At 35.7% G+C, this 15753-nt stretch overlaps 1 protein-coding gene across 3 annotated transcripts in view; it reads right to left on the reverse strand.

Moving 5' to 3' along the window:
- Positions 1–75: 75 nt before the first annotated feature.
- The window catches only part of FNIP1 (folliculin interacting protein 1), a 153165-nt gene continuing 137487 nt past the window's right edge, over positions 76–15753 (reverse strand). For all 3 annotated transcript variants that reach the window (XM_049648466.1, XM_049648465.1, XM_049648464.1), the window contains 3 exons: positions 9844–10041; positions 5264–5379; positions 76–2878 (listed from right to left, as the gene is read on the reverse strand). In XM_049648466.1, the coding sequence (XP_049504423.1) occupies positions 2800–2878; positions 5264–5379; positions 9844–10041 (393 nt within the window). In that variant the 3' untranslated portion in view covers positions 76–2799. The remainder of the gene's footprint in view (positions 2879–5263; positions 5380–9843; positions 10042–15753) is intronic.

The raw sequence follows: 15753 nt of genomic DNA on the forward strand, positions 1-15753 counted from the left end.
TCCAAGTGAGGTGACATCGGAGTCTATGATGTTACATACACCTTATTAACACATGAAAGAGACTAACATCATCCATCAAATCGACGTGTATTTATTGCACAAATTTCCCCTAGAACTGGGAGGTTATTATAATACAGGTGTACATTTGAGAAATGTATACAGAACAAGGAACAAGTATGTACATTTTACATATCCCACCATCTAAATAACTTAAGAGAAAGCAGAACAATCTCATAAGACATCCACCAGAAGTAGGCATGGTGTAAAATCTTTTTTTTTAAGTGATCATCCCCAGTGTATGCCAATTGCAACAAAATGAAATCTGTGCTAGTATGTTTATTGCACTTAACATTTTCAAACTCAAAATTAAGACACATTAGTAAAAGCTAAAAATATTTCAAAACAAACCAATTAGTTTATATACAAGGAAAAATTAGTTTTAAATCTATAATGTAAAAGATCCCTTTTTCATTTCCTGTTGCAACATTAACAGGGTTTTTTTATTCCCTGTTGCATCAAACAGGTTTTTAAAATATGTAACACATAACTGTTTGTACCATAAGAAGTTGAAAAAATTATTGTGAACAGGCCAGAACTCTTTTCACATTCATCATAATGATCACACTTTAAAGAAGTAGCAGCTCATTCCTTGGGCTTTGTGTAAGGAAAAACATGACTATGATGAAGGCAGTAGAAATTACAGAGGGTTAGGAATTATAAAACTCAGGAATCCTATAAGGATTAATGATTCTATTAAGAAACTAAGGTTCTTCCTTCTGAGCAAAGCTTAGTTTTAAAAGGAACGGTAGTAGCATAGGCCATCCATTTACTGAAGACTAGATTTCCTAAATGATAGAGATTTCAAACAGGACTGTGAATCATTTGATGATTAATTAAAAAAAGAAAACAAGCAAAATCAGACATTATCTACCTGCTACATACATATCATTTGAACTACAATAAAAAAAAATAATGTACAGTGGCCCCCATATGAATCTGTCTATACTCTGAATCCTGCCAAAGAGACTGACTATAGAATCCCAAACAATAAAAGAGGGAAGAATTTCAGTAATTAATGGAATAGGAAACTCAAGCCAAAGAAAACAGATCTATAAATGCTCCTTGGCAGCAAGTCATCCATGGGAGACTCAGGTATTAACTGGGACCAGGTGACAGGACACAGGGGCAACAATGATTACAGGCACAACAATTTCAGGTTTACACTCCATTAAAATAACCATTTCTTTTCTATTAGAGAGTTCATGAATACATAAAGAACAAAGCAAAATGTGACCCAACACTATAAATTCAAGGCCAAAGACTAAACAAACCACAGAAATCGTCCTTATTTACTGAAAATTCAAACAGCAAGAATGAATGTATTATACAGTAATTATATTGAGTAAGAGAATAGCAAGTAGTTTTTTTAAGCTAATCAATTAATTATGATGAAAATAGTCCACGAAAGCAGAAACCAATTTCACTTTTAGCATTAAAAGTATCTTAAATCAGGTAAGTAAAGAATAAACTATAATGTAGTATTCAAGTAAACTGAGGTAGTAGAGCATAATGAAAACTTTATCTACCCATCTTTATATTTACATTACTTACAAGAGTTTGGTTCCATATTAGCCTTTCTTATAAGCAACACTCTACAATATATACAAAAAATATTAACAACTGAAAAGTGAAAATTCTGAAAACAAATTAGATTTTGGAAGGGAGGGGCTATTAGAGAAAAGAGTAATTTTAAGAATTAATAAGCTCTATTAGTGTAAACTGATTATTATGAAGCAGTGAAACAAACATTCAGTTCCTATGGGTTCAAGAAGGGCTGATATTGAAAGCAAAGGCCTTGGCTACCTGAGCACTTTTAAAGAAAACAGTATTATTTTTCCCAATGCTTTGGTGCAATTTTTAATCCTAATTTTTATTTATTAAATTAGATGCAAAAATGTAAATACTAACATTTATAAGAATTAGCTTATTCTTACAAACAAAACAAATGGTATAAAGTAGTATTTTTATTTGGGGAACCTACATTACTCAGCCTTAAAAAAAAGATTGGCTTTAGTTATGTTTTAGGGTGTGTGAAACAGATAATTCACCAGAAAGCAACATTTCAACACTATTTACAACTGATACTAGTTGAAAATATTTTTTTTAAAAAGACATGTTTACCAATCAATCTTGTATTTCTACCTCTGCTTCTTTAAAAAATAGATACATATGTACACTTGGATGGATAACATACACACATTTACACTCATTATTCTGAATTATTATAATTAACAGGCTATTTAAAATAGTTTGAGAAATACTCTAAAATTAGCTATTTTGAATTGAAAAACAAAAGAATAATCAAGTTTTTATAGGTCTCCATACCTTAGAAATAAGGAATTCAAATTAATTAAATGACTATTTCTGAGTCATTTAATTGTGAGATATCCAATGCTATTTATGGGTGTGGCAACACAGGAGTGATCATATGAAATTCCTTGATGATATTCATTTTGTAGAAATTTCTATACTTTGGCTTTTTCAAATGCTTTCCCTAAATATTATTTATGCTGCTTTAGGCTCACTTGGTTAAAAATATACCACCACCCAAAAGTCCAGCCAAAAGGAAAAAGCAATCCAATGATCACACAATATGTACTGCAATGCAGGATACCCAGGCATTTGACTCATTCAGATGGAAGTCTAACAGGGAGAAAAAAAGCCATAAATGCATGTTGCATCTGCTTCTTTAGTTTCTATTTAACTTTCTACCAAAGTTAATTTCTAATGACCTTTGTGTTAAAGGAGTATCTGAGCAACATATGGAGAGTGAGTGCTTGCTACAGCAGCCAGAAGAGGAAGATCACTGGATTCAATCCTGAAATAAAGAAAAAAAAAATTTCAGGTTAGGCATTCTGTACCCAGGACATGTGTCCTACAGGCAGTAAGTGCTACGGGTAAAGTCACACTATCTCTCAGATGTCAAGAACATAGGGCACTCTGGCCAAAAGGAAAAGGATAAGAAGAGAGTCGAAGATAACACAAGCTGGAAATTTTTCAGTAAGTAAAAACCAGAGCCAAAGATTTTTTAAAAAGAAAGTCTCTGAAACCCAACAGCAACAAGATCATGGATGTAGGAAAGCATATCACTGACCTGCTAATGGACCATGTATCAGGGCAAGGGACAGTATGTAAGAAATACAATAAATAATAGAAAAATTGTGTGCACCCATACTGTTTTGGATACAAATGTTTTCTTATTTAAAAAAAAAAAAGGGTTTTTTTTAAAAATGTTTATTTATTATTGAGAGACAGAGACAGAGCATGAGCATGGGAGGGGTAGAAGGAGGGGGAGACACAGAATCAGAAGCAGGCTCTGGGCTCCGAGCTGTCAGCACAGGGCCCGATGTGGGGCTTGAACCCACAAACCATGAGATCATGACCTGAGCTGAAGTCAGATGCTTAACCGACTGAGTCACCCAGGCACCCCTGGATACAAATGTTTTTATAAAAAGAAGTACTGGGAAGAAGTAATGGATGCTTCTTAAAAATTCATCCTACCACAAATAATTTATAGGGGAAAAAAAGGCCAATAAAGACAGAAAAAGTTATGCAGATTCATTCACAGTTAGAGAATAAATCTGAGTAAAATCCTATTACATTTTTTCAGCTAGTAGTTTAACAAAGATGAAAAAATTTGCTAATAGGCAGCAGTAGGAAGAGGTAGCTTCCTGCTGTCTGTGAGAATCTATTCTGATATTTTTTGGATAACCTTTAGTATTACCTATCACAATAACTAACAATATCTATCAAAAATTTAATACACATGTCCTTTAACCAAAAATTCTACTTCTAAGAATTTATCCTACAAACTTCAAAGATTTATATTCATTTCAGCACTAATTTGTAACAGCAAAAAACCTGAAAATGATTTAAATTCTATCAAATAATGAAATGCTATACAACCATTAAAAATAAATTAGTGTGTGCTTGTATGAACATTCAACATCTATTCCAAGGCAAATTGCAGGATGATATGTAGAATACAAACTAATTTATATTTTTTATCCTCTACATTTAAAAATTCTGTAAGAAGAGACAATCCATCAACTATGTGGGTGAGGGTTAGAAGTTGAGGAAAAGACACTGATGAATTAATTTTAATTTTATGTCAAAATGCACTGTAAAATCTGGTTATATGCATAATAAATTAAAAGCTAGTTTAAATTTAAAAAAAAAAGACATGACACACACAGAATCATCTATGTCCAGTCTAGATGATGAGGATTAACATTAATCAAAGAATTTAATTTGGTTTCTGATGCACAGTTGCTACTTAATGTTGACTTTCCCTCCCTTCTAAAAAGATTAATTTTAAAAATTTCTACCGTTTTAATTTATTCAACAGGATTTCGAGAAATAATTGACATTCTCACACACACACACACACACACACACACACACACACACACAAAGTAGCCATAGAACATAGGCAAAGTGACTACAGAATATAAGGAAAAGGGCTATACAATGCCTCCCACCAACTTCCTGTTCCTCCTTCAGTTGGCATTTTAGGAAAGTGTCTTTTCCCCAGGAGTAACTGCAAAGTAAACAGATATAATATAAAGATAATAGGGAATGAATAGTAAGTAATATGTAGATAATGTTCTACCACCCACAGAATGGTGTTATTTCAATCAGCTCATGTGGATGGCAGGTCATATGCTGGGAATGATGAGTTTTAACACATAAATGAATAAAAATGAATACTTACTTATTTTCACTAAGATGAAAATTCAGATTTTAGTTCATTTTTATCTGACCATATTCTCAACTTACTGTAATAGTACAAGTGGAGGCCAGGGATGTGCTTTTATATGGTACAGAGCAATCCAACTGGTAACTGTTCAGCTTCTAACAGGAAAATAACTTAAAATGAAAAAAGGCAATTCTGAGGAACATTCCTTTTCTAAAGAAAGTGTAACGAGGGGGGCCTGCGTGGCTCAGTCGGTTGAGCCTCCGACTTCAGCTCAGGTCATGATCTCACAGTTCCTGAGTTTGAGCCCCACGTCGGGCTCTGTGCTGACAGCTCAGAGCTGGAAGCGTGCTTCAGATTCTGTGTCTCCCTCTCTCTCTAACCACCCCTACTTATGCTCTGTCTCTGTCTTTCAAAAATGAATAAACATAAAAAAAAAAAAATAAAAAAAAAAAAAAAAGAAAGTGTAACGAGAAAACAAAGCCAGAAAAGAAACCATAAACATACCCTAGAACCACTCCTAGTTCCTTGACATGGACACGCATCTGTCCTTTCAGGTATTCAGACAGCATTTTGCTCTTGAAGTATAACTCCTGTAATCGGTCTTCGAGATGCATTACACACTGCAGTGAAGGTAGAAATTCCAAAGCATCACATTTGTGACAATTCTGTTTAGTTATTTGTATATAAATTAAAATTTTGAGCACATTTTTAAAGCACATAATTTTAGCTAAAGGAGTGTAAATTTTTTTCTTGCTCATATCAAACATTTAGATCCTACAGAGATTTTTTAAAAGTTTGTTTATTTATTTTGAGAGAGATAAAGAGAGTGGGAGCAGGAGAGGTTCGGAGAGAGGGAGGGAGAGAGAATCCCAAGCAAGCTCTGCACTATCAGCGCAGAGCCCAACGTGGGGCTCAATATCATGAATCCATGAGATCATGACCTGAGCCAAAATCAAGAGTCAAATGCTTAACTGACTGAGCCATCCAGGAACCCTGTGTTGTTGTTGTTTTTTAATGCAGTAAATTAAACACAATATAAAATTTTCCTTTTTAACCATTTTTAAGTGTACAACTGAGAAGCATTAAGTACATTCAAAAAGATGTGAAACTATCACTACACATTTCCATAGCTTTAAAAAACACTTTTATTCCAAATTTGATAAATATAATACTCATGATACATTTCAAACATATTTACATAGGACAGGGTGCATTCCACTCTGGGGAGTTAAAGAAAAAAGTCTACAACAGCTCACAGAGAATGCTCAGTAGTCCTTACTAGAAAAGAGAGGTTTCTAGGCTAGAACATTAAAAACTAAAACACATACACACTCCATTTATCAACTAACTTGCTCAATTAAATACAATAGGTGATTTTTCATGTGAATTAATGCTATACTTGTATGAGGACAAAACATGAGTTTCAGGTGTTAAAACACTAAATTCTCAGGATGCCTGGGTGGCTCAGTAGGTTCAGCAACAGATTATCGATTTCAGCTCAGGTCACGATCTCGGTTTGAGAGATCAAGACCTGTGTCCAGCTCTGCCCTGATAGCTCAGAGCCTGCATGGAATTCTCTCTCTCTCTCTCTCTCTCTCTCTCTCTCTCTCTCTCTCTGCCCCTCCCCTGCTGTGCACCCTCTGGCGTGTGCGCGCTCTCTCTCTCAAAATAAATAAATATTTAAAACAAAAACAAACAAAACCCACTAAATTCTTGCAGACCATTCCTTTCCAATGAAAATCAACTATTAAAACTGCTAACAGGTGTGACTGGCTGGCTGGCTCAGTCTGTAGACCGTGTGACTCTTGATCTCAGGATTGTGAGCTTGAGTCTCACACTGGGCATGGAGCTTACTCAAAAAAAAAAAAAAAACCCAAAACTGCTAATAACAACCCATTTTATTCTTGGAAAAGCAAAACAGAAATTATACATACACACACACACCTATAAGCTTTACATATAATTTACATATATCTGGGAATTTACTATATTAACCATTTTTAAGTATACAATTCTGTGGCATTAAGTACAGTCACAATGTTGTGCAACCATCATCACAATCCATTTCAAGAACTTTTTTTCATTATCCCAAACAGAAACTCTGCACCCATTACATAATAACTCCTCATTCCCTCCTTCCCCCAAGCCCTTGGTAATCTCTATCTACTTTCTATCTCTATGAATTTGCCTATTCTAGATACCTCACTTAGCTAGAATCATATAATATCTGTCCTTTTTGCTAATTCTACATAGCATAATGTGTGCAAGGTTCATCCATGCTGTATCAAAAGGTATTAGAATTACATTCCTTTTTATGACTCAAATATCCCATTCTATGTATTATACCACATTTTGTTTATCCATTCATTTGTTGATGGACATGAGTTATTTCCAACTTTTGGCCATTGGAAATAATGTTGCCATGAACATGACAGTACAATTATTTGAGTCCCTGCTTTCAAATGTTATGAGTATCAACCCAGAAGTAGAATTGCTGAATCATGGGACAATACAACGTTAAACTCTTTCGGGAACTGCCAAAGTGTTTTGCACAGCAGCTGCACCATTTTACACTCCCACCAGCATTGCGCAAGGGTTCCCATTTCTCCACATTTTGGCTAATCCTTGTTATTCTTGTTTTTGATCGGAACCATACTTATGGGTGTGAAGGAGTATCTTACTGTGGTTTTGATTTACATTTTCCTAATGACTAATGATGTTGAAGATCTTTTCATATGCTCAACGACTGTTTGTACATCTTTAGAGAAATGTCTATTTGCCAACTTTCAAATTGAGTTTTTCTTTTTTGTTGTTGAATTGTGGGAGTTCTCTATATATTCTGGACACCAATCTCTTGGAAGATACATGATTTACAAATATTTTCCCCTACCCTGCACATTGTCTTTTCACTTGTTGATAATGTCCTTTGATGTACAAAAATTTGAATTTGCTGAAGTCCCATGTATCTACTTTTTACTTTTCTTGCCTGTGCTTCTAAAATTTTTTTTAATGTCCATTTATTTTTGAGAGTGAGATAGAGAGAGAGAGAGAGAGAGAGAGAAAGAGAGAGAGAAAGGCAAGCAGGGGAAGGGCAGAGAGAGAGGGAGACACAGAATCCAAAGCAGACTCCAGGCTCTGAGTTGTCAGCACAGAGCCTGGACATGGGGCTCGAACTCACAAGCTGTGAAATCATGACCTGCCCCAAGTCGAACACTTAACCAACTGAGCCACCCAGGCATCTCTGTGCTTTTGATTTTAAATCCAAGTAATCAGTGCCAAATCGAATGTCATAAAGATTATCCCCCAAGGTTTTCTTCAAACAGTTTTTTACACAGTTTAAGCACTTAAGTTTAGGTTTAAGTTTAGGTTTAAGTCACATTCAAGTTTGAGTTCATTTTTGTACATGGCATAAAGGGCGCAATTTCATGCTTTTGCCATGTGGATATCCAGTTTTCTCAACACGATTTATTGCAAAAGCTCTTGTCCTCTTTGAATGGTCGTGACTCCTTTGTCCAAAACCAACTGACCATGTAAGTAAAGGTTTATTTGGGGGCTATCATATTCTATTGCTTTATGTGTCTGTCCCAAAGCCATATCAAACTGTTTTGAAGATTGTCACTTTGTACTAAGTTTTGAAATCAGGAGGTGTGAGTCCTCCATCTTTTTCTTTTTTTAGGATTATTTTGGCTCTTTAAGTCCTTTGAGAGACCATACAAATTTTAGGATACTTGATCTATTTCCTCAAACAAAAAGGAAGTCATTGGGATTTTTTCTAAGGATTGTACTGAGTAAGTAGATTACTTTGGGTAGTACAGTCATCTTAATAATACTAAGACTTCCAATTTATGAACACTAGATGTCTTTCTCTTTATGTATGTCTTTTATTTCTTTCAGCAATGTTTTCTAGTTTTCAGTATACAAGCCATTTGGGTCTGGTCAAATTTATTACTAAGTAATTTATTCTTTTGATGCTATTTTAAGTGCTTTCTTAACTTCCATTTTAGATTGTTCATTGCTAGTATATGGAAGTACAACTATCTTTGCTGATTTTGTACCTTGCAGATTTGCTGGATTCATTTATTAGCTCTATCTGTTCTTTTGTGGAATCTTTAAGTTTTCTACATTTAAGATTATGTCATCTGCAGAGATAATTTCACCTTTTCCTTTCCAATTAGGATACTTTTTGTTTCTTCTTCTTGCTTAACTGCTCTGCCTAGCAATTTCCAGTACTATGTACAATAGAAGTGGTGAAAGTGGGCATCCATGCCTTGTCCTTGATCTAAGGGGTAAAACTTTCAGTCTTTCACCACTGAGAATAATGTTAGCTGTAGATTTGTTATATGTGGACTTTATAATGTTGATTTATGGAGGTTTTTAACTAAGCTGTATTAGATTTCTCCTAAAAAGAAAAAAAAAAGAACTTTGGAAATTGGAAATGGTGTCCTCAGTAAGAGGTTATTCAGTATTAGAAGAGGGGTCATTCAAAGTCCTGACACAACAATGAGGCTCTAGAATGCAATGGCATTCTGCACAAAGATGGGGCAGGGGTGCAGGCATTGCATATCCATACCTTACATGACACAAGTCAGGCACTAAATTCTGGCTGCTGCAACCATACAATATACAGAAATGTTCACATCTCTTTCTGAGTTTGGGCTGCCATTACAAAATAGCACAGATTCAATGATTTAAACAACATTTCTGGATGCTGGAAGTCCAAAGATCAGGGTGCCAGCAGGGTCCAGTTCTGATGAGAACTCTCTTCCAGGCAGACAGAGCACTGCCTGTAGCTGCATCCTCACAATCTCTTTTGCTTTTCTTAGAAAGCCACTAATGCCATCATGAGGTCCCCACCCTCATCACCTAATCTAACCCTAATTACCTCCCAAAGGCCCATCTCCGAACAGAATCCTATCAGGTGTTTGGGCTTCAACACATGGATTTTAGGGAAATACAAACATTCACACCATAACATCTTTCTTCCAGGCAACAGTGATGAAGCTAACAACAGTATTCAATGTAGGCACATACTAAAGTTTAGTCACCTATCAGAGTGCTAAATAATTCAAGCCTTACATACTTACAAAATTTGGAGACAAGTTATGCTTATAAAGCTGAAGAGTGGAATGAAGCAGGTTGGAAACAAGACTGGAAACCAATACTTCCTTTCCCAATTTATTATCTGTCATTCGTCTCTGGCTACTGGCCACTTGAACAGTCCATTTATCCATATCTGCTATAATACAGACAGCTTCTGCTATTGGTTCATCCAACACTGGATGCTGAAAAGAAGAATTCATCTTAAGATAAGCAAATGAAGTTTTCAAATAAATGTTAATGAAAATAAGGCAAGGAAGAGATACTAAACAAAAACAGAATGAAAGAATATTAAATTCTGACACATACTGCCAAAGAATCCTTGACCATGGTAAATGGAATATTTAATTAACTCAGTAATAAATACCCTGAGATATCTTACAGAAATCATTATTGGAAAAAAATTTTTTTCTTCAAATCATCATTGGTAGAAATTCATTATCAGAAATCTATTCTTTTTTTTTTTTTTTAATTTTCATTTGAATTCTAGTTAAGATACAGTATAATATTAGCTTCAGGTGTAAAATACAGTGAGTGAGTCAACACTTCATTAACATCACCTGGTGCTCATCACCAGTGCCCTCCTTAATTCCCATCATCTGTTTCATCCATCTCTCCACCTACCTCCATTCTGGTAAGCATCAGTTGGTTGAACTTTGTATTCTTTAAATTTTTTAAAAAATATTTATTCATTTTTGAGAGAGAGAGAGAGAGAGAGAGAGAGAGAGAGAGAATGCACGTGCACATGAGTGGGAAAGGGGCAGAAAGAGAGGGGAACACAGAACTCGAAGCAGGTTCCAGGCTCCACGCTGTCAGGACAGAGCCCAACATGGGGCTCGAACTCACAAACAGCGAGATCATAACCTGAGCTGAAGTTGGACACTTAACCACTGAGCCAACCACTAAGCCACCAAGTCACCCCCTGAACTTTGTATTCTTTCATCCAGAAGTTAACTGTCACCAGTCTTTTGATCATTCAGTAATTTTACTGAGTGCTAACTACTGTCAGGCAATTGAAAGAAAATATTTTTTACCTTGAAAGAGCTAAACATTTACAAAGTATGTCCAAAAGGAATTCTAATGAACAAGTTAATGGTAAGGTTCTGTGCTAACTATCCCACCTTGTCAGACATTGATTTACTTGAGCACCTCAGGGGCTATCACTTGATTACATGAAATACCTTGCTGCCTATGTTCCCTGGTTTTTCTATTTTACTACAATATACATCCACATTATGAATATAGCAAATTAAAAAGGAAACAAATCACCAAGCACTAACATGGTTCTCCAAGACACATGGTGAAGTAGGAAAAAAAAAGTCAATAAACACCCCGACACATGCACGCACATACACCCCATATACATATTATATCCCAGTTGTTTTTTAAAAATTCGTATCTATATCTAAATGAAAATGTGTAAAGAAAAGAATGAAAATACTCAAATCAAACTCTATTATGAAGATCTTTGTGAAGAAGTGTGGATGGAATATTAAGAGTATGAAGAAGGATTTCTTTTTGATTTTGTGTATCTTCATATTGTTTGAATTTCTATCAGAAGCATTTACCTAAGTGACACTTTTATAATTAGAAAGTTTAAGGCAAAATGAAAAATATTTTTAACTAACATATACTATTAAAAGGACCAAAGGCACATGGCTATGCCCTTGGCTTCTCATGGTTTATACACAAAGACCAAAAATGACAATCAAGTACATAGCACCACTATTAAAAAGAAATAATGGTCCTAAAGGAAAACAGAAAGAAAAAAGAAATGATGCTCCTACAAGTGCTCAATATTTCAACATCTTTCTACATTTGAAAAGCTAAGGATTTATTTACTGCTGGCCATATGGAATAGCAGGAATAAAACTGAGATTAAAAATTGTCATTTGAAATACTTTAACCCAATGGCTTTTTTCCTTTCAAACTTGTACTGTTACCACATTTTATAGCAAAGAATGTAGGTTTGCTCCTTAGTAAACCCAGGTTTGGCACACGGAAAGGATATCCCTTTGCCTCTGTTAAAGAACAACCACTCTGAATAAAGCCTTTGGCTTGACACTAAGTAAAAAAAGACAATGGAGCTCACAGTCCTGTGTGAGAGATAAAAATAAATACAACTGGCTGTAAAAAGACCTAAGTGTAACAGACAAAACAGGCATCAAGTTGGGGGTAGCAGGAGGGCAATAATGGGTTCTGTGTGATTAGGAGTTTTACAATAGAAGGAACATAACTTTTAAGTATGGATTGGACTGCTGGTAAACAATCAGAGGGGAATATGGATAATTCTGTAAAAGACAATATCATGAGAAGATTCAAAAGAAAGAAGTAGATACATGTGACTAAATTACTGAAAAATGATACTGAGAAGTGGGGAAGAAGAAAATAGCAAAGAAAAAGGCTGGAAAGTTACACTGTGCAAACTTTCCATGAAGCTCTTAAGTTTGTATTTGTTTTTATGAAATAATACTCAAATATTTCTTATTCAACTTTTACCAAGAATATAACATTTTTCAATTAACCAACTTAATTACTGAAATAAAATTCTGGAAATGGTACATACATCTAAAGATGTAAGCTATACCATACATTTTTAAGAAACAAGATAACAGAGGAGCCTGGGTGGCTCAGTTGGTTAAGTGTCCAACTCTTGATTTTGGCTCAGGTTTTGATCTCATGGTTTCTGAGATCCAGCCCTGCATCAGGCTTTGCACTGACAACAGGGAGCCTACTTGGGATTCTCTCTTTCTCTTTCTGCCTCTCTCCCACTCACTCTCTCTCTCAAAATAAACTTTAAAAAAAGATATAAATGTATATTTTAATGTAAGTATCCCTATGGTTATAAAAGAAAAATAAGGCAGGAGGTATGATCAAAAAACCAAAGTGGAGGGGCGCCTGGGTGGCTCAGTCGGTTAAGCGTCTGACTTTGGCTCAGGTCATGATCTCATGGTCTGTGAGTTCGAGCCCTGCGTCGGGCTCTGTGCTGATAGCTCAGAGCCTGGAGCCTGTTTCAGATTCTGTCTCCCTCTCTCTGCCCCTCCCCCACTCTCACTCTGTCTCTGTCTCAAAAATAAATAAACATTAAAAAAATTAAAAAAAAAAAAACAACTGAAATAACAAACTGTTAAAGGCAGATACTACTTTCAAGAGCAGTGGGCATCTTTAGGAGATTAAAATTATGAAGGGGATACATCCATTATTGTCACAAGGAAATGCCTAAACAGATAATGGGGAAACTACTATAAAACATACCTTGTTTAAAAGGTTATAAACCTTAGAAATTAACCTTACCGCTCTTCAATCAAAAGGCATGTGGCTAAGATTTTTCATTTTTGTTTGTTTTTCCCTCAAATTTTTATTCAAATTCCAGTTAGTTAACATACAGTGTAATATTAGTTTCAGGTATAAAATTTAATGACTCATCATTTCCATGCAACACCCAGTGCTCATCACAACAAGTGCCCTCCTTTTTTTTTTAATTTTATTTTTATTTTTATTTTTTAACATTTATTTATTTTTGAGACAGAGAGAGACAGAGCATGAATGGGGGAGGGTAAGAGAGAGGGAGACACAGAATCTGAAACAGGCTCCAGGCTCTGAGCTTTCAGCACAGAGCCTGACGCGGGGCTCGAACCCACAGACCGTGAGATCATGACCTGAGCTGAAGTCGGCCGCTTAACCGACTGAGGCACCCAGGTGCCCCAACAAGTGCCCTCCTTAATCCCCATCACCTATTTCATCCATCCTCCCCTCCCACCTCCACTCTAGTTTGCTCTCCATAGTTAAGAGTCTGTTTCTTGGTTTGCCTCTCCATATATTTGTTGTTTTTAAATGTATCTAACCCTAATCTATAAAAGCTATTTTTTTGGTAACGAAAAGGAAAATGGTCCCAGGTTGGTAGTCTCCCAAGTGAGAAGGGTCTAAATTCCAAGCTTATGATCAGAAATAATTCAAATCAAACTTGCTTTAGAAGTTGTTAAAAAAAACACAAAGTTGGAGGCAGTGACAGTCATTCATTTTGACTGCTTGTTTTCATTTAATGCACTGTCATATGCAATGTTCTAATCTGATAAAATTTCAATTTAAACAATCCTAGTCTTTCTCTTCATCATCAACTTCTAGAAAAGAGAGACTATATAGCAAATGGGAGAATATTCTCAGGGCAGACCTTGTAGTGGTCTCTTCCACAACCTTAATTAAGCTTGTATCATGCTTCAGATACTTCCTAGTCATAAAATGGAAAGTAATTTATGTGAGAAACAGTAAATATAAAGACTTCTTTTTCTTTAATTTGTTTTTGAGAGAGAGAGAAAGCATAAGTGGAGGAGGGCCAGAGAGAAAGGGAGAATCCCAAGCAGGCTCCGCACTGTCAGCACAGAATCCAACACGGGGCTTAAACCCACAAACCATGAGACCATGATCTGAGTCAAAGTTGGATGCTTAACCAACTGAGCCACCCAGGTGCCCCATGAAGCCTTATTTTTCTTAAACCTTCTTTTCTGAGTTTCGTGACTTCTACAGCACACATTCATCCTCAATCTTACCAGCCTTTTTTTCTCTCCCAGGCATTTCCAGAATGTCAATACATAAACCCCCAAATCTCTTCTCTAGCAGATACTCCTACATCTCCACCCCTTTACAAAACCTCATTATTCAGTCGCCTACTAGCTATTCAAACATGGCCTTGTAAATTGCACTTTTAAACTAATAATGTACCAACTCAACTTCAGTGTACTGTCCTCAAAACTAGCCAGTTTCTTCAATTACTTTTCAAAATAAAAATGAGACCCACAATGCTGCAGAGCAAACAGGTCTTAGAGACACTGCAAATTGCTGTTTAAACTGGCATTGCCTTTTGGGGCGCCTGGGTGGCTCAGTTGGTTAAGCATCGACTTCGGCTCAGGTCATGATCTCACGGTCTGTGAGTTCGAGCCCCGTGTCAGGCTCTGTGCTGACAGCTCAGAGCCTGGAGCTTGCTTCGGATTCTGTGTCTCCCTCTCTCTCTGCCCCTCCCATGCTCATGATCTCTCTCTGTCTCTCAATAATAAATAGATGTTAAAAAAATAAACAAACAAACAAACAAACTAGCATTGCCTTTTGGAGAAGAAACTAACCAACATACATCAAGAACACGAAAATAATCCTAATCTTAAAAGCTGGCCAATAACCCCATTTCTGAGAATCTAGCCTAAAAGAAATAATCCTAAAGTCTTTTAAAACACAGAGACAGTATTAATGTTATTTATAACAGTAAAAGGAATAAAACCTTTTAAAAGTTGAGCAATAGAGAATAGAGAACCCAGAAATAAACTCATGCATAATGTTCAATTAATTTATGATAAAGGAGACAAGACTACACAATGCAGACAGGATACTCTTCAAGAAATGGTGCTGAGGAAACTAGACAGCCACATGCAAAGGAATGAAACCAGATCCCTATCATACACCATACACAAGATTCAAACCAGATTATAGCCTTGAACAAAGAACCCAAAAGCATAAAAATCCTAGAAGAACATGAGGAGTAAGCTCTTTGACACTGGTCTTGGCAATGATTTTTTGGACTTGACACCAAAAAGCCAAGGCAATAAAAGCAAACTAAACTAAAAGGTTGCTGCACAGCAAATGAAACCAGAAGCAAAATGAAAAAGCAGCCTATGTATGGAATGGGAGAAAATATCTGCAAACTATGTTATCAGATAAGAAGTTAAAATCTAAAATATATAAAGAATCATATAACTCAATAGCAAAGGAAAAAAAATCCCTAACAATCTCATTAAAACATGGGCAGAGAAACTGAAATGACATTTTTCCAAAGAAGACATACAAATGACCAACAGATACATAAGAAGGTGCTCAACATCTCTAATTGTTAAGGAAACACAAATCTAAAC

This window comes from Panthera uncia, assembly GCF_023721935.1.
Source record: "Panthera uncia isolate 11264 chromosome A1 unlocalized genomic scaffold, Puncia_PCG_1.0 HiC_scaffold_17, whole genome shotgun sequence".
In the NCBI taxonomy this organism is placed as follows: Eukaryota; Metazoa; Chordata; class Mammalia; order Carnivora; family Felidae; genus Panthera; species Panthera uncia.